Below are 22,782 nucleotides of genomic sequence, written 5' to 3' on the forward strand. Positions count from 1 at the left end.
AAATAAATGGCACTAGTACAAAATCTTTTTTTTTTTATTATTATTATTTTTGTCCACAATGGGAGATTGCTCAAATATTAGGCTATTCTGGCCTGATAAACACAAGTACTTTTACACCGCAGATATTTAAAAAACTTTCTGCTCTTGACTCTTCTATATTAACAAAAAGAGCTGTTTTAAACTTTGATCTTAATTTCTTATTTCTGCTCTGAAAGGTTATGCAAATAACTGCAATAATAAATACCATATTTGCATAATTTTGTTAATTAATTTTTTATTTTTGCTCTTAAACGTTTTGCAAGTAACTGCAATATACCTTATTTGTATCTTCAAACATACATTTTATGAAAACGTCTTCTAAAGCTAACATATCACACGTGCGGAGATATTAAACCTGAAGCGTCTCCTCACAGTGACACTTCCACTGCGCGCTGTGACTGTGGTGTGGTGTGGTATAACCTACGTCTCCGCCTCAGCTCCACCCCGCCGCCCCCCACCTGCCTGTGAACTCTTCGCAGCACTCACCGGGGCGCGGTCCTTGGGGTGGAGTTCTCCGCCACAGCTCATCTCTGGGAGGATTTAACCCATCTGCATACTCGGAAGATCCACTGCTTTCGTTACTGCTTCACCTCTCCTGAACTTTTCCGGGTGTTTTTTGTTTTGGAAACTGGTTTTAACCTGTCTGTTCAGCGGAAAAGGCGCCGAGTTGGGGTAAAATGATGGTATCGGAGCCTCTGCGATCGGCTACGGCCATTGGGATCGCGGAGGACACTTCGCTCGCGCTGCCCTCCGACCACAACTTGAGCTCGGGACAGCAGCGCGTGCTGGATCAAGTTCACACCATTAAGAGGAGCAAGTCCAGGCAAAGCAGGAACGGCACTCTTTCTCCCTCACCTACAAGTAGGAAAAATCCATCTACATAAGAACACTTATTGCTTTATTTACTGTTTCTCTGTGTTGTTTTTGGCTACACAATAACGTAGCCTACACATAGTTTCCATGTTTGTAGACCTCACGTGGAAGTTACCTATACAGTTTACTACGAAAGTTAGTTTGTTGGTACAGTTTTTTTTTTCATTGCCATCTTTAAGGCATTTAAGACAACAGCAGTGGAGGTATGTTAATCCGCGACTATCAACTATTTCAACTTATTATTACTATGCAAACGCTAGGAAGGATGTGAAATGTTCTACTCAAATTGTGTTATGGTGTAAAAACCACATTCAACTTGTTATTCTGAACTGTTCCTCCCTGCGTTAGGAATGCAGATCATAGACCAAGAAAACCCACATAGATATTCAAAATGACGTTTTAGTCTTTCAAAACAACTCTGGGATTTGGCTTTACAGAAAGAGGCATTATCTCTCTAAAACCGAGGCTAGATGTAGGACTAACTAGAGAAATAAGTGCCTTGTTTAGACTAGCAGAGACAGTTAGATACATGCACTGTCTGACAGTGGTTTTGCTGCTTTTAATGACTTTGTGAAGATTGTGTTGTAAAACAGTAATAATGACTACGGTAAAACATGTAATGGATTTGAGTTGAACACATCTCTTAGGTCATTAGCCTGCTTTGAACTTAAGTATTTGGATCAAAATATTTGGAGTGGAGAGTTTCTCACAGTTTGTATAAATAATAAAGTGCTTTTGTTTGTGGTGCTCAAAGACCTGAAGGTGGAAGAAAAACATGCTTACATAAAAACAAAACTGAAATGGGTTGCATGTGTGCAAACTCATCAGGTAGCTCTGAGTCTGCAATGAGAGTTTTCTTAGACATACAGCATTGATTCATTCTAATCAGTCCAAATGCATTTTAAAGCTCCATGCAACAGCTTCTGTCCTGTATTATCTGCAGGATTTGGTTATTCCTTTTTCAGTTTGCCAGGGAATACAAACTATTTTCCACCACTTAAGTTATTTTCCTAAAAAATTGCTCACAGCTACTGTAGTTTCTGGAATTTTGTATTTTGTATTTTTATGGAGGAACATGTTGCTGCTTATCCTTGATTTTACACTAACTTGGCATGACAGCTGAAGTTTTAGAGGCAGGTTTCTGAAATACAGCAGTGTTTTGCAAGTTTTATTTCACTATAGTGAGTCTTTTTTGTTGTCTGTATATTTGGTTAGATTGTTCTAAAGTTTCCCTTCAAAACAAAAGGTTCTCATACATTTGCACCAATGATTAAAATCTTTGTTTCAAGTTGTCAACCTGGCATTTAGCACACCACAAGAATGATGGTGTGCCAAATGCACACTTATGTCATCTTAGTGATTCACCCTTCAAGACAGACAAACAAAGGGCTGAATCCAGATAGATAACCCTCAGCTAATACCCTAATTATAACATATAGTCACCTAACTTAGCCATTTTAACTGACATGATGTCTGGTTTGTGTTTCTGTCACACTAAAGATTAGCATAAGCATTTACTGATTTTAAATCTTACATTATGTGTGCAGCTTTAAACAGTTTTTTGGAAGTCATTGCAAAACAGAATTAAGCATCAACCCATGTTTTTTTTGTATTTCTTAAAAATCATAAAGCCCCACTTTTTGTTGTTAAAAATGACTTTTCTTCCAATAGGTCTGACTCCAACCACTTTGACCTATAGCGAGTTTGGGGCGTTCAAGTTCTCGCCAACCAAAGTAAATGGCACCTTCAGTCGCACCAGCTCCGCCATGTCAGCAGGCTACGACAAAGCGGTAATTGTTTCTCTTCTGTAACAGAGCCACAAGCTGTGAATCAGAGCGCAAACCTGTCTCCCTTTCACAGACCCTGAATAAAAAATATCCAAATTGGTGACTTCATTAAATTACTTCAGTGATTTTGCATTTATTTATCAATTTTACTTTTGATTAGTTTTAGTTAATCTATTTCAATCACAGCAGATAGGGCATAAATTGGAATAAATATGTCTGTTTTGTGTGTATACTACTGAAGGGTTGATTTAGTTACAGTCTTGTCATGCTAGAGTGGGCTTGGTAAATCCTCTCGTTCCTGGCCTTCATGCTACATTAAACTAACCATCTACTGGCTGATACTGAATAGATCCAAAAGTGTTTTTATTTGTCTTTTTCCACTTTGCAAATAAGCTTATATTGCTGCAGCTGTATCTCAGGAGGAAGAACAGTCATCTGCCAGATGGGAACGTTGGTGGTTTGATCCTTGGCTTCCCCAGACCAGAGGTTGATGACTAAGAAGTGTATCAGTGGGTGGTGGGGTGTAAAAGTGCTTTGAGTGTTTAATAAGGCTAGAAAAGCACTATATGAATACAGTCCATTTACATTTGAAAATACCAAAAGACCCCAACTTGGTCTTAATTTTCCATATTTTCAGTATGTGTAAATAAGAAATATGAGGAATATGTCGTATAAACAATTTGCCAATTGCTCCAAAATGTGTGCCAGAACAAGTGCAAAGCATTAGTGAAGACTGACTCATGTCTGTTTGTAAATGTTGAACCTGACTGGGGAGGCGTGCTCAGTTATGACTGATTTATGGTATTGTTTTAGGATGCTGGTTGTGCACCTGGTGTAGCGACGTCGCTGTCTGATTAGGCCGTCTTTCTAACAGATTCACTTATCCTCTCACATCACGTGAATCATTACATTTGAGCATCATGTTTGTTTTCATAACATTTAAAGGATGTATGTACAGTTGTGTATTTTTTACAAACAGCTGTGTGAATATGAAATTGTTTCTGAAGGGTGAGATCAACACATTTGGAAGAGTGGACTAATCCAGAGTTCAGCAGTGTGTTTTTTGTTTGTGATTATGTATCTATGTGTTGGTATTTGCTCAGGGTTGACCTGACCTACTAACAGTGAGTTGAGGCATTTCTAGGGAGTGCGGTTGTGTTCTTTTGCTCATAATCAAAACATCATTAGAGATCTTTGTCACACTGTGTTGTAAAGCTCTGTTTGTTTCAGTGGAACGGATCACATAGATCTTCTATAAGTTGCCAATTCAACCCGTTATGACCACATATGTGTGTATCTTCCCATCAAAGTGAGTGAGTTTTTATTAGGAGAAAAACAGCTTTCGGGAGGTGGTTTCCAACTTAGGTTTTAGAACGCATGTTTAAAGAACAAATTAGGTCTAGTGGGTTATATTATACATATATATATATATATATATATAATCCCTGAATAAAAACTTGGGCAGTTTGTCTGTTTGACTTCTGTACAGTATTTTTTGGGCATTCCTAGTCTCTGATGTAAGAAAATATCTGCTGGTTCAGTTAGACTTTACGCAAGCGAAGAGAGGATGCAGCGCTGTGAGAGTAAACACACAGATGGTACTGATTGAGCATGCAGTTGGCAAATCTTCGTTGTGCTTTGGCTGCCAAGCTGCTGGTATGACATGTTAGATACAAAGCAACCAGTCAAGTTTGAAACAGGACTTTTCTGTCTGCGTCGCCTGCTTTCAAGTAAAGAAATATCCCTTCCTGATAATAGGAAGTCATGTTGGCTTACTTAGCTTGGTTGTTAATCCTCATGAATCTTATCTTCCCTCTTTGGTAATGCTTAGTGTTTTCAACGCTAATGAGAATGTTCTTATCGACCAGATTATTAATTTTTGTTTACATTTTCTAACAAGCCAACACATGCTTGCTTTCAACCAGTGACTCATCACCAAATCTATCGTAAGATATCTTTTTGATATTTTTCTCAGGCTGTTCCAAGATTTCCTTCTGTTACACTGTTTGAGGAAAGCTTGATCATGTGTCTTGTACACGTGTGTGAAAACCACAGAAAAGAAGTATTGACGTAAGGATAAAAACAGATAGAAATGGTGTTCTGTCTGACTACACGCAAAGCACTCACCTGTGCCAGCAGTGCTCTGATGCAGATAGCTCGGGTTGGTCTCAGTGAGAGATTGTGTTACTTTGGTTTATGTAAGTATAGAGTGCATTCTGCTGAGAAAGGGAAGGAAACTAAGATGCATGCAGGCTTTGAGTTAGGTCAAATTCCTCTGTCTTTGGTTACAGCGGATGTGTTTGAAAACTGTTCATGTGGAAAATGTTTTTTATTTTTTTGTGACTTGGATTGTTGCTACACTTTTAATCCTAAAAGTTATGCTGTGATTTAACAGATAATGCTATTTATAGGTCCACTCAGCTTGAACTGGGTATTGCACACATGTTATACATATTTTTCCAGGCTTTTTAAAACAAAATACAAACATAATACCTATTTGTCTCCTGAGGAACCTTAAAATGTGTTGCATAGAGTAAGTACTCCTCTTTGTTTGTAGATGCATACTCAGCGGAGTCGTTCGACATCCGCGAGAACCACTGCAGGAAGACATGTCAGCAACTCGGGCACATGGGAGCAGCAAATCAGCATTTCTAACTGGCCCCAGAAACCCAATGGATTGAAACCAAGTCGTAGCGATCCTGCTCTGGTTCCACCTTTTTCTGCTGTTCCAGTAGCTACCATGGTATTAACTTTTTCTTTCATTTTCATTTTCTTTAGTATTGCACAGCACCATAGTAATATTAGAAACTGCGTATCTTCTTGTAGAAAGCCAAAGGACAGACGGCTCAAAACCAAAACACTGTTCAGGCTCGAGGAAATAGACAGAGCACCCATTCCAAGATTAATGGCACATACATCACCACCAGCCAGACACGCATGGTCCGCCCGCCCTCTATTCACTCTCATAACGAGGGCAAGATGGGTACCCTCAAAATATCTAAAATAGGGCAAACATCAGCGTAAGTTCACATTTTTCCTGCTATTTAGCTTTAATTATCTTTAAATTCAGCAACAAGTAATTTCCAGCAACAAAATCCATTCAGACCAAACTCAGAACAATTCATCCTCACCCCTCTTATTTATTTCTGTAGAGTGAACTCTGGATTAAACATGTCAGATCTGACCCTCAAGGAGGCTGTGGAGTTTCTGTCTCACCCCGAGGAGAATTACCAGCAGTGTGGAGCTACATTCATCCAACACACCACCTTCAATGAGGACAGCACCAAAGCTGAGGTTGGTCTACTGATAATCGCAGCATGTTGCTGTTTGATTTCACATGGTGTTTCGTGAGGATGGTGGTTGTGGACGATCACTCTGAGAGCACCTTTGTGTAACTTGGCTTGAGGAAAAGGCAAAAAAAAAGCTGATAAACTTACTTCAAAAATCAAAAACAGTGTGGAGACAATGGATCTTCCAGCTGTTGTTGAGGGGTTAAAAATCCGGATTTATGACATACATGAATGACTCTGGACTTCCACCAGGTCAGCAAACTGTTATCCTGAAGTAAACACCTCAAGCTCAGCTTCATCTTTGCTTCCCAGGGAGAAATCATTGTTATTCATTGATTAATATAAATTTTCCTCTCACAAACAACAACACAAAATACATTTTCATGCCTTCTGTTTACTATGAATATCATTTTGTTCCCTATATGAGTTTATGCAGCATTTTCCACTCAAACATTTTCTCAAATGAAAAACTCAAGCAGCTTTTAGGGAAAAAGTATAAATTCTGTCGGTTAGTTTAAACCCATGAGAATTTTTCAAATATTTCACATGATACCGCCATATATCAACAGAAACTTCCAGGTAAATTTGTAATCAACACCTGTATCTTTCTCAAACAGGGCTACTCAATTTGGTCCCACGAGGGCTGCAGTCCAGCTGGTTTTCAATGTGTCTCTGGTCTAACACACCTGAGTCAAGTTAAATGGATTCCACACCCTATGAAGCTCTGCACAATGACTCATTAATTTGAGTCAGGTGTGTTGGAGCAGGGGTACAATGAAAACCTGCAGGACTGCGTCCCTCGTAGGGCTGAATGGAGTGGCCCTGCTCTAAACCTTCTTCAGACAATCTCACGCTTACAACACATGAGCAATCTTATAAGATTCTAAAGATATAATTAACATAATTATTAAACCTGTTGCTTGCATTAACATTTCATTGCATCTCTTTCACCCACAATTCTGCACATTTCTGAGTTACAGGTATTACAGCTCAGGGGTATTCCAGCTTTGGTGACTCTGCTGCGAAGCCCCAACCCAGACGTGAGTCAGGTTGCTGCTGGGGCTCTGAGGAATCTTGTCTTTAAGGACCAGAAAAACAAGCTGGTGGTTCAGGACTGTGGTGGGATAGCTAAGGCCCTGCAGCTACTGCAAGAGACAGATTCTACTGAGACCCAAAAACAAGTCACTGGTAGGTCCTTTGATTGACAAATGATCTCAAAATATAAAAATTTTTGGAATATACAAAATAAAATGCTAACGCCCACTAATATCTGGCCTTTGTCTCGTATTGCAAATGGGGGAGGATTTATTTAAATCATCATAGAAGAACGTGGTAATCCAAAAGCATAAAAACGAGGGGCAGTGATTTTCATGGGTCATATTATTATTATTATTATTATTATTATTATTATTATTATTACATGTATTAGCAGTATGGTTATTGAATACATAGGTGTAAGTATTGTTCCTGTTATTGATGAGGATATTATTATTGTATTTAATTTTTATTAATATTAATCCAATAAGTTTTGAATAAACACTGGCTTCTTCCCACTGCCTTTTAACAAAGACTTATTTTACTTTTCCTTCTTTTGTATATTCCTTTTGTTTTCCTATTTTTTTTAAATTAGTCTTTGGTTCAAATAAAAACTTTCAATCAATCAAAATCAAATAATATTGCTTGTAAAAGTCATTTTCCTACATGTCATGTGTAGGTCTGCTATGGAACCTGTCCTCCGCTGATGATCTAAAGAAAGAACTTACAGCCACGGCACTGCCCGCCCTGACGAAGAATGTGGTGATGCCTTTCAACAGCTGGTCAGACAGCAGCGGCAGCAGCCACATAGATCCAAGTGTCTTCTACTTTGCCACAGGCTGCCTGCGGTGAGAATCTTTCAAATCCCGCAGAGCTGTAATTTGATAGCAAAGAGATTACTCAGAACTTTGTAATGTCATAAACAAGTTAATTAATTGTTTATCTGATTGCCAGAGAGCTAGTTTGTGGTCCAGATTTTGCCAGCAAAAGTATGATAATGCTAATGTTTTCGCTTCAATATAGGATTTGCATAATTTTTTAAATCATGTGAGATGATTTCCTTTTATTACTAAATGACCATTTGGTGTTACCATATTAACTGATGACTGACAATGATTTAATGGTGTATGTGCAGGAACCTGAGCTGTGGCATAAAGAATGAGAGGCAGGCTATGAGAACCTGCCCCGGCCTCATTGACTCCCTGATGAGTTACCTCCAGTCCTGTGTGGCAGAGGAAAACCCTGATGACAAGGTAGCCCTCTTCCTATCATCGTTAGGTTTTTTTTTATCACTCTATATTGCCATCATCATTATCAATGTTCATAAAATCAATCAGTAGAATCCATCAATGGAAATGTATGCTGCCTGACATTCAGGCTTGGATAAAATCAATTAAATGTTTAATTAATAATTCCTCTGAGAGGAAATATTGTGAACTATTTGTCTCTACATGGAGTGCTTATAGAAATACTTAAAATTGTTTAGTTGCATCACAAGCATCAGAATCAATTATTACTTGTCTATCAGTCTACAGCAGTGTTTCTGGCTTACCACAGTATTGTTTTTCCTCTTAACAACAGACATGCTGAAATTCACATTATGTAACACTCAGAGCTCACGTGTCTTTCATGGAACGTGTTTAGTCCTCATCCTTAATATTTCCTGAAGTTCATTGACACACATTCGCAGTCCAAACACACAGAGACGGAGGATTGTGAAAGTTTGTATGCGCACTGCCATTCTCACACATCTACAAACATTTGTCATATTTGTCATTGCCAGTAGAAGTTTTTTTGTTTGTTCACCAGGAGGCACAGCAAATTGTAAAGGGGTCCATTCACTACTATTATTTCCCAGGAGACAAACCTGTAAACCAGGTTACCGCTGGACCTTGAGGGACAATGTCCTGCAGGTTTTAGTTGTTTCCCTGCTTCAACACACCTGAATTAAATGAAGCAGGCCTCCTCAACACCTTGTTCTCAGTTCTGGACAAGCCTGTTAATGAGCCATTAATGTGGGCTAGGTGAGAAGGGTAGTGGCCCTCAAGCACCAGAGTTGAAGAACCCCGGTGGAAACCACATAAAGGGCGGCTTTCTAAGATAATTAGTTATAGTAAACTGGACGATGGTAGGACTGAGAGTGACCTATGAGCCGTCTTACAGATGTTAAAATTGATCAATCCCATTTCTTTTTGTTCGCAAGTAGTTGCTGTCAGTTTTAGAGGCTTTATGTGAGATGTAAAACCAATTTAAAATGTTCCAATTGCACTGAAAACCCAGGCTTTAGCAGGCATTAGTGGGATGTTTGACCAATTTGAAAAGACTTCTAGACAACACTTGGCTTCTTTTTTCTTTTATTCACCTGGAAAAACATGTCTGATTTGATCTGTAACATTCTGATAATGTCAGGCCAACATGTAAAAAGAAAACCTGAACCACAAAGTTAGAAAAAACATGTCATCAAGGTGGCTAAAAATTAAAAGATCCCAGTTAAAAAGTGACATTTTTATTAAAATTCCACCAAACCTTTAAATTAATAATAACCGGCCTCTTCACAGTGGAGAAAAAAAGGCTTCCTCACAAATATAGTCTTCCTTTATTACATAGCAGCAGGGAAGCAATGAAACAGACGCATCCATGCATTTGTTGCTATTTTCTCTTAATTATTTCTGGCATACTGTGGCAACTTTGCTGGAGATTTGATAATAACATGCTTGATTAAACTTTTGTTGTCCTTTCTTGTTCTGCCTTCTAGTCTGTGGAGAACTGTGCATGTATTCTCCATAACCTGACCTACCAGCTAGAACAGGAATGCCCTGAGAGTTTCAGCAACTATTATCCACAAAAAGAGACCCAAGCTGAGAGTAAGAAAAGCCCAACAGTTGGGTGCTTTAGCCCCAGGAGCAGCAAGGCTCAAAAGGAGGTGGGAATCAATTTAAAATTGTTTTCATCCAATCATGACCGGCCTTTAGTCAAGCTTACATTTTCCTCTCTTCTCAGTTTTGTTTTGACGAGAGTCAAGCATTGCCAGGAAATGGCGCTCCATCAGGGGTCAAGTGGTTGTGCCATCCTAAAGCCGTGGATGTCTACCTGGCTCTGCTAAGCTCCTCCCAGAATGACGCCACCCTGGAGGCCAGCTGCGGTGCCCTGCAAAACCTGACTGCCAGTGGAGAACGGGTTTGTTTTTAGATATTAATTGTTAAGCTGTGTTAATGAGTAATTTCAGGTTGGTTTAGGAAAGAGGAAGCAAAAGACAGGAATGTAGTAGAATTAACAACAGAAAGTTTTGTTTCTGGTGACTGAGCTTTGTACTGGACCGTTTCAGTGAAGTAAAGCTGACATGTTTTCCTCCCTTTGTGTTGCCTTTCAGGGGTCCACCGCTGTGAGCCAGATTTTGATTCAAAAGCTCAAGTCTCTGTTCCTTTTGCCCTCTCTTTTGAAATCACCCAACCAAACCCTCCAGAAGACCGCTTTGTCTTTGCTTGATAACATGTCCCGCCCCAGCAGTTTGCAGGCCAGCATGGGTGAGAAAAAGCATGATTTTGATTAAGGATGAGCAACTAGAATAGTTTGACTTTGTGAGTTCCTGAATAAAACTAGATTCCTTACATCTCTGCAGCAAAGTTTGTGTTACCTGAGCTCACCAGCCTCCTCTCCAACGGCGCAAAACAAATGGGAAACTCTGATGAAGCTATAGCAACAGCTTGCAGCGCAGTACGGAGACTCATTGTGGCAGACAATGAGGTCAGCAAGAAGGTCATCAATAGTGATCTGGTTTATTCCCTTGCAGAGCTCAGTGAAAATGAGTGAGTTTTCTAATATCTTAAATGTCTTTCATAGCAGTGACACGCTTCAGTGCCATCAACGACCGATCACCTCTGTTCTATTGCAGGTCTCTTCCCAAAGGCAGCAAAGCAGCCTCAGTGCTGCTGTACAGCATATGGAGCGAGAAAAATTTGCAAAGCATTGTTAAAAAGGTAAAGAATAACAAATAAAATGGAGTGCAGATGAGGTTCTGCTTAATTCTCTCAAGCAGACACAGCTTGTATTGTATTTGGGTTTTCAGCCTAGCCTCTGTTTGTACTGCCTTGCACAAGCAGCGGGGTGATAAAGCTGCAAGAAGTGGGTGTTTATTATTACTCACAAAGCCACTTGCTCATTCATTCAGCCAAACCAGAGGACTTCATTGGATACAGAAAACATTATACTGGAATCCTGGCAGGCAGGCTGTTACGGGAAGAGTTGTATGTTGAAAAATGAGACAAATGAAGAAGAGGTGAAAAAAGTGAGTCAGAGGTGGATGGGGTAGGGATAGATAGAATGTGAAATGTTTTCTGCTAAAGATTTCTACATGAATACAAGTACCTACATTTACAACATCCAACAATTATTAACAATACTATAAATGTCATGAGTTTAAAAAAAGAATTACGGACAAGTAGAGCTGGTTTGAGCATGAAAATATGACAGTTTCACTCAGTTTGCCACAATTTGCCAGAGGCTCCTCCAAGAGTCTGGCAGAGAACATTAGCTCTCAGTTTTACTGCAAAGGCTGCATTGCGTGTGTGTTCTTGCATCTGTGCAACACCCTAACTGATTTTCTTCTAAATGTTTTGCTCTACAGCTTGGGATGAATAAATCACTCTTTCACAATGAAAAAACCACAGCAGCACACCAGTCGGTGCAGATTATTGAGTGAATGCTACGGACAAGGTTAACAAAACACGCCTTTTGGAAGGTACGATTTTCTTTTGAGTGTTCATAGATTTGAAAGCTCTGGGGGTGGAAGGAGCCAAATGTATAAAAAAAACCATTTCAGTTCTATGTCTGCTTCTTCTCCCTGTGTCCCCATGTGTTCGTGCCTGTGCTTGCAGATGGAAACCAGCATGATTGCAGACTGCTGTGGCCACACCCTAACCAAACTCTTCAACCATAAACTTGTAGAAAGAGTCTATCAATTAAGAGTCAATAATGCATTGTATATAAAGAGAAAGGATCATTTGATGTATGTATTTAATCTGAAAATGTTTTTATGTGTATACATTATTATTTTTTTTTTAGGTCAACCGTGTGAAAAGTGCACTGAAATTTGGTATGGTAAAATGTTACATGTGGTAGTTCTTAAGATTCTCACGCATCTTCGATGTATGATGTTTACATCTGCAGAAGGTAAAAGATAAACTATCTGTTGTGGCTTTAAGAACTAAGCAACCAAAACTGAGAGTTATGAGAAAGAAAGGGGATTTAAAGATTGTGTGTATAGTTGTGGTTTTTTAGTTTTGGATGCAAAATGGCTGATCTAATTAAATGATTTTGAAGAAAAATAACACACACACACACACACACACACACACACACATATATATATATATATATATATATATATATATATATATATATATATATATATATATATACATATATACATATATGCTTGTTCATGTTGTTGAAGTCAAAAGATTTTTCATGTTGAATGTACCAACAATTTGTTTTTCTTTGTAAATAATGCACAAACTGTCAATTCAAACAGTTAAAAAAGGGGGAAAAAATAGACAAAAAGTGTTACATTTCTAAAGTTATGTGCACCTTTATTTTAGTTTGTTTTCTTTTTTCAAAGTTTCATATCAGGTTTGTACTTTGAATATGAAGCCGCAGCCAGCTGCCATTAAACCTTTAGCAGAAAGACTGCAAAACCAGTAAAATGAGCTTGACTCCTTCCAAAAAAGCTAAATCCACCTGCCTGCCCCTCTAAAGCTTACTGATTAACACTGTCACGCCTGTTTAAAGCAAATAACTGAAGTATTAAAACTGTATTTTGTGGCTTTACAAGGTTGATGTGACTTTTTAAACCAAAATTAATTTTCCTTTGAGTTTGTTTTTCTCTAACGTTTTCAAACCACAAAAGACAAAAGAATAAAACCTCGCTCGAAACATTAAGAATAGTGGAAATATTTTCACTTCTTGTCTTTCCTCTTAAGGCGGATTAATACTTATGCGGTGTCTGTGTGCGGTCGGTTACTGCGTGCTAACTGGCTGCCGGGAGTAGCTTCATATTACTGCACACATATTTGGTGGTATCTGATGTCCCAACTTGATATTTCTCATGTTTAGCTGTTTAAAAATGTAGGAGTGTATGCCTTGTTTTATTGTTTGTTTTATTTCTTCTTGCTTTGTCCTAATGAAATGTGCATGTTGCATTTGTTTTGTCATTTCTATTTTGCATAAACGGAGTAATAGGAAACAGAGACTTGAGTCCACATAAGATTAACTCTTTATGTTTGTGTAGAAATTTAATTACATCCTAACTCCTGTTGATATGCCCTGGCTAGATTGTGGATGTTCTTTTAAGTATTGAGAACTGAAAAGTTATGCTAAAAAGAAAAGAAAAAAAGCTGTACCCTCTAAAATAATCCTCATGAATTATGATCTATGTGCAGATCCTCAGGCAAGAGGAGCAGCACATTCACAACAGATAATGTTAAACACTTGTTTTAATCTAACATGTCACTTTTTTTTCTCTAACTTTAGACAGTTTCAAGGAGTCATTTTACAATATCAGTCCTTACAACCAGATTACGCTCTCTTTTTTTCTTAACAAACACGTTTGCCATCCACGTGAAGCTCAGCTGCAATATAAAGACAGATTATAAAACTGGAAAATATCCCTGCTATGAGACACGGTGCTTGGCAACTATGGGGGTTTCCCACGACCCAACAGTGCAAGACAGTGGACGGTTTAATGATTGAGACTTCATTAATTTAGGTTATTTTGCCTTGGGGTGGATTAAAGTCAGTATTGCTAAGAATGGGTGTGTGGCACTTTATTAGGAGCATTGCCTGTCACTCAGTCTGCACACAGAATTAAAAAATAAAATTCTAGATGGCATTTTGTGTGGTCTCTTCTTCTGATAATGTGAAAGTATTCCTGTGTGCTAAGAAAATGAACATACATGCAAATGTAGTGTTTGTACAGTACAAACATAGTTGAAGGAGTTGAATCTGCTTTTAGCTTTACTCGTAGATGTAGCCAACAAACTAAACCTCAGGCTGTCATTCCAGCAGAGGTTATGTGGCATGTACACACCTTTCTGCCATAAAAGAAAGAGCGCTGCTACGTCAGGGAAAAATGGGGAAGGTTTTCAGTTTTATTCTTTACAAATTTCTTTGAAAGTGTCTTAATCACTGACTTTGGATGTGGATGAAGCAGATATTTAATCCTAATTTTCTCAAAATCATTCTTTTCAGCTGTGCATGATTTTAATTTTCTCTTTCCTTTTATGTTCATTCCTGCTGCAGTTGACCAGATCACTCAGTTTCACCAAGGCTTTTGAAATGAGGGAAAACTTTGCAGATTTAGTGTTGCATTTGCACGCACTGATCAAAACTGCTGTCAAACGTTCACTTTGTTAAAGGAGGAGCTGCTTTTAGCTACTTATTAAAAGAATCTCCACCTTGATTTTTCCATATGGGAATGATCCTTTTTCAGCATTTGTGAGTGTGCTTGTGTGTGGGAGGGAAATATTGCTTGGATGTCTGGGCTTTAGTCCAAGGAGCATAATGTCAGCCTTACTCATGTCTGAGCGTGTCTGTCAGCAGGAGGATGTGTCTTCTTGACTTTTCCATAAGCTCTCTGAATTCAGATCAGAAGTCATTTTAGCCAGTGTGAATGTGTTTTGTTGTGTGTCTGTAAAATTTGTAACTGCTGCTGTCTAGGCCAGGGCACTCTTGGAAAAAATATTTTAATTTCAATGAGGTTCTTCCTGGTTAAATAAAGGTTATAATAATAATAATAATAATAATAATAATAATAATAATAATAATAATAATAATAATATTAATAATAATAATAATAATAATTTTTTTCGAAGAGCTTATTTGGCAAAAAAAAAAAAAAAGCCAAACAGAAATTGATTAAATAATTTTATTTATACCCTTAAACACTTATTCTGATGCCAAAGGATGGGAATCAAAACAACAGAATAATGTAAAACAACATATCATATTTGAATGGAAATTAAGGTGGGGGTTTTTAAGAGAATTACATAGGACCTGGGTGTAATGTGAAAGCTAGGTCTTTGTTTGCAGTGACAGCTGTCGAAGGGAGGTGATCACACTGCTCTCTTGGCAATGATAGCATCTATTTCCTCAGGCCTCTCTTGGTCCTTTTAGATCTGTGAAAACAAAGATAAGGTCATGAGGCCAAAAAATCTGGTCTAGTTTGTTTGTCCACAAAAGGTATTGAGAGAGAAGAGTCTTTTACCACACATTTAAAAAAATAACAAGGTCACCAGTAAATACTGGCACACTATAACTCATGGTCCTCTTTTTGTCTTTGACAGGCATAATGGCTGAATTGTGCCCCACACCCCAGCCAGAGCCCCGGAGGGGATTGATGAGGTTGCAGCTTTAGGACAGCTAATGGATCTGTTTTATGTGTATGTTTGGGACCAGATTAAAAAAAAATTCAGAGGTTTTTCTCACGTTTTCTGATGGTCGCTCACACGGTTTCTCAGCACTTTAATCTGGAACAAAGAAAAAATGCAAATTTAACCCACAAGGTGCTTGTCTTACCTTCAGCGAAACAATGCTGCATACACACCTCATATTTTTGCCTTGTGAATTGGTACTGCAGTTCAAATTTCTCGGCCTCCAGTTCATTCATCCACTCCCACAGCTCCTTAGCTTTTGACCTGTGAGACACTACATTGTTCAGTTGTTCTGACTATGATCAGGGATTATCTTATTTTTATCACCTCATGTGATTAAAAAAGAAAACAAAATGTTTTGCAGTATTATATTTCTCCACCTACTTGAGACCTTCCTGATTCAAATTTTCAATGTCCAGAGATTTGCGTCTTTCATTCAGGATCTTCTTCTTCTTCTCTCTCTCTGTCTGCCTCTTACCACTTCGTTTCTCTGTCTGCAGACAACAGAATAATTCATGGTTTTATTTCTATTTGGCAATAAAAAAATATAGATCCACTGGAAGCCACTTACTAGCTTCTGCATGTAGCCTCCAAAGTGGAGGCTGGTAAGGGTTTTCTTCTTCTTTGCATCATCTTCTGCCTTCCTCTTGGCCTCCTCCTCCTCCTTACGAGCTCTCTCGTCCTACAGAAAACATAGATGAAAAGAGGAAGGTGACCACCAGTGAAATGTTAACACATGTATAGATTATATTAAGCAGTTAGAGCATAACGTTACTTCAAGACGTTTCTGACGCTCTTTCTCCCTCTCACTGCGGATCCTGTGCTGCTCTGCTCGCTCAGAACGGCGCTTCTCCTGAAAAACAGGCCATTACATCTGATCATAAGAGATCTGAGTGGAAAGTGTTACAGTATTTGTCTGGTTATAATGTAATGCACTTACAATCCTGTCTTTGAGACTAATGAGCTCCTCTTCTTCTTTTTTTCTGCTTTCAAAATGAACCTCAATCAAAGTCTGAAGCTCCATCAGGTCTTTCTCCATCCTTTTACGATGTATATCCTTCAGAAACATTGATTTAGTCAATGAAGAATGGACAAAGTTGGGACTATACAAGTTCAACTCTCAGGGTAAAATTATTCCTGCCCAAGTCTGGTCATGTGCAGAATAACAAAACACTCTTTATAGGCAGAAACAGAAAACATCCCATTGTTGCCCAGTGTGTCACTTACATCAAAATCCACCTTCTCTCCATCTGGGATCTTAGGAGGGATGAGGTTTGGCATGATAAAAGGCCTGAAATAAAAATGTAAATGAACAAAACAAACAGAACATTGAGGAAATAGAAAAAAATAAATTGGGATCAAATGAAACCTGGAAAGAATAAAAACAAAAAATATTTACTGTGGACAATTCTGATGTCTGATGAGGATTAAGAAAACAGCAGGGACCAAAAAACATCTCTTTCAGTGTACCATATCTCAGGGCAAATGTCATTACTTCATCTCAAACTTTAAACTAAAAACTGAAAACAAACAAAAGGAACAGTTAGTATAATGAAAACAAGCCTAAACCTTGGACTTAGAGGTTTAATTTACAGATGTTCAAAGCTAGATTGGAGTAAGTCTTTTAATAATGCTGTAATTTTTTAAGGATTTTATTTTTATTTGTGTTTCAGAGTGAGAGCTCCTGTCAAACCATTCTTTGGCAAAAATCCTGTAATAAAACAAAACAAATCCTCTTCACAAAATCAAATCAAAAGAAGGATTTTTCCAGAAGGAAGACATTTTATTTTCCAACACATGCACATGGAGTTGGGCTTCACAGAAAATACTGAAGGTTGAGGTGCAAAACCAAAAGAACACAATAAAAAAAATGCTAAGACGTCATTGAAAACATAAGCAGATACATTTTAAGTGTATAGGAATGCACAGTTAGCTCGGATTCAGAAGTAAAGCTGATTGGATGATGCTTGCAAGACTGAGTGGCCAAGAACCAAAACATGCTGCGAAAGCAACCCAGAAGATTTTCTCGTGTTAAGAAATATTCTGCAAAGTCCAAGTCAGTCACCTGATTTAAACTCAAATTAAGCTGCATTTCTTTTGCTGAAGATGCAACATAAGAGAAAAAAATGACCCTCAAACAAACAACAACTGAGGGCATCTGGTTTGTCAAAGCATCAAAAAGGATGAAAATTGATTATCTGGAGATTTACATCATAACTCCTGGAAAAAGGGTTATATTATGTCAAAGGGCTTTAATTCCCAAACCATTCTCCAGTTTGGACAATAAATGGTCGGGTGTCCATAGACTTCATTATTGTTATAACTACAAGGCAATTTCTGTCTGCAGTCCCTTGATGGAGGACAATTCAAATGTTTGTCTCTATGTTTTATAGCTAATCTAACTGCTGGTATATTATATAATACACAGCCATGTAGACTAGAGTGAGGAATCAGTCCTCAGAATGACACTGCCCCAAATACTTTTCACATGACTGAAGTGTTTCCATGGTATTTCTGTTGGGAGTAAATATGCGTTTATCCGTGGGTGTTACTTACTTGAATTTTGGTTTGGCCTCCTCCTCTGTTAAGTAAGAAAACAGCGATAAAAAGAGAAGACAGAGATGAGCAAGTTCAGACCACACCAGAACATTTCAGAATCTTGCCAGGCAGTCTAACCAAGCAATGACAATGGAGTCTTTCTTTGCTGATAAAAGATGGGCATTGCATGGGAAATTCTTTGGCCTGTAATTCTGGCTTGACTAAAGTAAAGTCTGGCTTCATTTGAGAGCAACAGACACTGAAGGTGCAAAGTGTTCCAGAGAATTAGACAAATGGTGTTACCTTCCCCCTCCTCTGCCTCTCCTTCTCCATCTGAAACCAAAATAATAGAGCAAGTGAGTGCTTGTGATTGTCTGTGCTAAATAAGTGACAATTACCCTTCTAAAAGCAGTATTTTAAGTATTTGAGTTAGATTATTACTGTTATCTGTGTTTGTCAGAAGTGTTTCATCAAGTGTCACATACCATCAATACACTTTGGAGAGGTGGGAGAGGATGTCTAGAGAGACGAGTCTTGATAATAAACGTACTACAGTTAAAAAAGGCAATGCATCTGTGACCTTTGCATGACACCTAACAAATGCCATAAAAATATCAACAGGCAAGATTTGTTTATTATTGTTATTATTATTATTATTATTATTATTATTATTATTATTATTATTATTATTATTATTATTATTATTAACAAACAGATATGTTTCAGGTTTATGTGTTTGTTTGGACATTCAAAGTTTGGATCATTGAGGTCACACGTGTGTCACAGACTGGCTCATGTTGTGGGTTGTTCAGGTTATTATCACCTGTAAGTTGTTCATTGGCCTGACTAAGATGTTTCAGATGTGTGACTATCTTCAAGGTGTGAATTATGAGATTCAAGACCATAATATCAATGTTTAGAAGTCACCTCATTCGTGTCATTTTGTTTTTTGTTAATTTAGCTAAGATGGCTTCTTTCTTCCTTTTCTCAAACCAGCTGTCTTCCCTACATATCTTTGACAGGTAGGAGGAACACTGAGTGTTGGCATGAGGATTCGGCTCTCACGCATTTTGCCATGGTCTTGTGATGTGGTTGCCTAGTTTCCCTTATGTAAAGATCTGTGCACTTGTCGCGGTTCTCGATTGCATACAATATAAACACTTTTGACTTGTGTCTGTGTTTGGTTCTTTTTCAAACTCCTGCCCCTTTGAGCCAGCTGTCCTGAAAGGATCAGCTCGCTCTTATGAATCAGCTGCTGATTCATGTGCCAAAGTGGCTGCTAAGAAGACATTATGTCAGCATCTTCCATGGCGATGCTGAACAAAAGAAGTCTGGACCACAAAGTGTTTTTTTAAAAAGAGAATATCTACATGTTGCTTGGACTAGCGTTGTAAATCTTCATAGTGTAAAATCATGTATAACAGAGGTGGATCTATTATGCTAGACTAGACGTCACTTACTGTCTAAGACCAAATAGAGCATAGTGCTAACAGTGATAATACTAACATGCTAATTTTTAAAATGTTTTCCAAGTTTATTGTCTTAATGCTAACAGTTGCTGAGTGAAGAAGTACAGGTGACCTTAGGGTGTCTTGAATCTTCCAGGTGTTTGGAGAGATCACTATGTTAGTTATGTTTAAACAAAACCTCATAGTGCAGCTATTAGCATGACTTGTAAAGCTCAAGGAACGACAAACTCAGAAGGATTTATAGTCTAAATTGTGCCTATTTCTCTGGAAATTGGTGAGGAACTTCTTAAGATAGTCAATTCTGGCTCAGAAAAAATTAATAAAAGTGGGATTTTTATTTGATAAATACAGTAAAGCAGGTGAATTTGAAATGTGGAGTGATATGCATGAAATGCTGTAGCAAGGCTGCACATTCCACTAAAGTGAGCAACTGATGCACAATAATTTAAACTATTTTAATGATAAGCATGACTATACATTATGTTGCTGTTTTTTCTTGGAAAGTGAAAAGTCACTTTCTCCTGTCTGTTATATGTATGACACATTCATTTTCAGCTCACATGGTGTTAATTTGAAGGCAGGATTTAGGTAGGAAACTGAGACAGAACCCAACATGTCCCTTGTTTCATTGTGTTTGGTTTACTCAATGAGAAATACAAAAGAAAGGGACACACCTCAAAAGTGACTGACAAATGATTCAGGACCTCAGGACTGGGAGGGTTAGGAGGCCTGCAGATTAATCTCAAACAGTTGTGTCTGGTCTGACTAAGTAAGCTTGTCCGTATGAACTTTCAGGATCTGTATATAGTCACATACCAGCATATGTCTGTGACTGCTGATTACAGTTAGAAACATTAATCATCTGCATTTAGTTGTCAACGCAGACTCAACTATTCACTTGTGCTGGGGAATCACTGAGAGAGGATCCCTGACAAGCAGTCAGAAACAATCTGACAGCAACATTACCTCTAAGAAAAATCCCTCACCTTGTTCTTCATTTTCCCCCTTCTCTGCAGCAGGTTTGTCTTCATCTTGTTCAGCCTCTGCGGGTAAAGAGAGAAGTGCTTGACACATAACTGAGAATTCTTCACTGTCACAGGGTGTGAAGATGACTCATGGTCATATGTGAAGTACTGCCTGCATTTGTCAGTAATCTGCAATTTTTCAGAAGTTCATGGTGAAATAAATGAGAAATAAAATTAGTCCTGGGTTAATCATTTCTTTCTTTCTCTCTCTCTACTGGAGCAACTTGCTTGCACTTGTGCATCCATTCTGAGAATCATTTGGTTGTTGGATTAACAGAATGCCTCCTAAGCATTTACAAAACAATAACAATATCATTTTAAAATGAGCATTTAAAGCTCTCAGCACAAAGAGCTGAAAAGGTGTGTCACTGTAATTATATTTTTATATTATGTGTATGTGTGAGTGTACGTGAGATAAAAGCCTGAGAGAAACTTTTAAAAAATAAGCCATAAAGCATTCATTTATTGTGCATACACATACATGTCTTTTTATATATTACAATTTGATATCAGTCTTTTTTCTCTTTTTATATCTGGCCATTCTCTTCTTTTTTTTTTAAAGCACCATGTTCTTTATTAACATATTAACATACAAAATTATACAAAGGAATATGTGAAAAGGTTTATCAATGTTTTTCCTCCCACTTATACAGTAAATTTTGTAAACTTGTGTGGCTAATTAAATATTAAGATTCAAGACCACCTGAAGATCACTGAGATACCTACTTCAATTATTAATTTTATAAGGATATATTTTTCAATCCAGTTCTGAACAAGGTATATCGTTTCTGGCTGTAGAGGGAAACAAATCAGCTCCTGGTCCACTTGGTTTCATTTTGCTAAAATAAACCCTCTATATGCAGTTTATCAACATTCTGCTAAAATACTTCCAATGCAAAGTCTAAGCAGTACCTTCCTCAGCTTCCTCCTCCTGCACATCCTCCTCTGCCCCTGCTGAGCAAAGTACAGGACTGGTTAGTACACTGCTATATTATTTTAAACACAAGCACAATGACTCTCAGGAGGAGCACCTGCTGTGCCACTACATCCCATAAAACATAACCAAAAACCATTCATTCATGAGCCTGAACTCCATTCATCAATGTCAATGCTTTATAGTTGTGAATACCTTCAGCCGCCTCCACCTCGTCTGAATCATGCAGCCAGGGAAGTACAATACACAAAGAAGGAATTTAGCACTGTTACTGCATAAACAGAGATGTAAATTGTGATTTCACAGCACAACATGTTATGTGCAGCTAAACTTGGAAGATCGCCACTGATGTAATAACGATCTGTAAGCCAAGATAACATCATAGCTAAACACAAGAATATTAACCACAGTAATTAAACAGTACTGTAAATCTATTGTTTATATTGTATATAAGGCTTGATTAGATCATTCCTACTTGCATCTATTACACCTGAGTCCAAAAAGAGACTAAACATTTAAATAAGGTTCACAGTTTCATTCAAAAGAGATTTACTTTAGATTTTTTAATGCATGTCTTTAGTGCAGTAGCACAAAGCTATTAGGATTATCAGGAAAAAAGTCTGTCTACTCAACACGGCCACAGTTTTAACAGTAAATGACATCTTTTAGTTCTTTAACAATAGTATGGTGATAAATGAGTTCTTACCTTCCACCTCCCTGTGAAAAACAAACACGTCTGTAAATGACTCGTGTCACTCAAACTGAGATACATGACAATCTGTCATCACTTCACAATAACATACATCTGCTATAACTATAGATCTATGTACATCTGTACAGTCCAGCAATGTGGGTGTATCAAAAGATATGCTCAGCATGTGTGAATAGAAACTGCACAAACAAAAACAAGATTCTACCCACTCCTCATACTCCTCCACCACTTCCTCGTTGTCCGACATGGTAGTGCAGGTTCAGGTGAGCTGAAGTTAATCCAAACATTAAACACACACTCTGTAAATTAATCTCAGAGGTCATTTTGCTCTGGACATCAAATAGAATGCTATAACACATTTGCAATCTTACCTGGGGATCCGATGGAGTGATTCAGAAAGAGAGCTGATGGACAGACTGAGGGAGTTTCAGCAAAGGAGAGCTGCTTGGTTTCACTGATGGGAATGTGAGGTGAGTATCAGAGGGTAAAGGATCTGACTGTGATGCTGGAAAGAGGCTTTAGGACCCTCTTGTTGTGTTATTAATAACTTAAGATACCATGTACTCTCTATTATCGCCATTTCCTAAAAAGGCTACAGTGTGCATGGCTGTGGGGTGACTGTGCCAAAAAGATCCAGATAAAGCCACAGTTGCT

General features: G+C 38.1%; 2 protein-coding genes across 4 annotated transcripts; one reads left to right on the forward strand and one right to left on the reverse strand.

Annotated features, from left to right (window-relative positions):
• The first annotated feature begins 514 nt into the window (after positions 1 to 514).
• Positions 515 to 12,402, forward strand: LOC121651984 (plakophilin-1). 2 transcript variants are annotated; one of them, XM_042004489.1, is made up of 15 exons: positions 515 to 900; positions 2,584 to 2,702; positions 5,257 to 5,442; positions 5,526 to 5,719; positions 5,852 to 5,993; positions 6,970 to 7,177; positions 7,704 to 7,872; positions 8,160 to 8,277; positions 9,780 to 9,947; positions 10,025 to 10,201; positions 10,395 to 10,548; positions 10,644 to 10,830; positions 10,917 to 11,001; positions 11,649 to 11,762; positions 11,844 to 12,402. In XM_042004489.1, the coding sequence occupies exons 1-14, from the start codon at positions 717 to 719 to the stop codon at positions 11,721 to 11,723; spliced, it is 2,166 nt and encodes a 721-aa protein (XP_041860423.1). In that variant the 5' UTR covers positions 515 to 716; the 3' UTR covers positions 11,724 to 11,762; positions 11,844 to 12,402. The 2 variants fall into 2 exon arrangements, with proteins under 2 accessions (XP_041860423.1, XP_041860422.1); XM_042004488.1 differs by having other exon boundaries at positions 11,899 to 12,402.
• A 2,537-nt stretch (positions 12,403 to 14,939) lies between these two features.
• Positions 14,940 to 22,732, reverse strand: tnnt2a (troponin T type 2a (cardiac)). 2 transcript variants are annotated; one of them, XM_042004525.1, is made up of 16 exons: positions 22,500 to 22,732; positions 22,338 to 22,396; positions 22,123 to 22,133; positions 21,612 to 21,632; positions 21,395 to 21,433; positions 20,444 to 20,500; positions 18,292 to 18,321; positions 18,007 to 18,031; positions 16,678 to 16,741; positions 16,391 to 16,507; positions 16,226 to 16,303; positions 16,022 to 16,132; positions 15,835 to 15,944; positions 15,624 to 15,714; positions 15,506 to 15,546; positions 14,940 to 15,195 (listed from the first exon to the last, which is right to left on the reverse strand). In XM_042004525.1, exons 2-16 carry the CDS (start codon positions 22,373 to 22,375, stop codon positions 15,162 to 15,164), a joined length of 867 nt encoding a protein of 288 aa, XP_041860459.1. In that variant the 5' UTR covers positions 22,376 to 22,396; positions 22,500 to 22,732; the 3' UTR covers positions 14,940 to 15,161. The 2 variants fall into 2 exon arrangements, with proteins under 2 accessions (XP_041860459.1, XP_041860457.1); XM_042004523.1 differs by having other exon boundaries at positions 21,395 to 21,436; positions 22,500 to 22,731.
• Between the last annotated feature and the right edge of the window lie 50 nt (positions 22,733 to 22,782).

This window comes from Melanotaenia boesemani, chromosome 13 (genome assembly GCF_017639745.1).
Source record: "Melanotaenia boesemani isolate fMelBoe1 chromosome 13, fMelBoe1.pri, whole genome shotgun sequence".
In the NCBI taxonomy this organism is placed as follows: Eukaryota; Metazoa; Chordata; class Actinopteri; order Atheriniformes; family Melanotaeniidae; genus Melanotaenia; species Melanotaenia boesemani.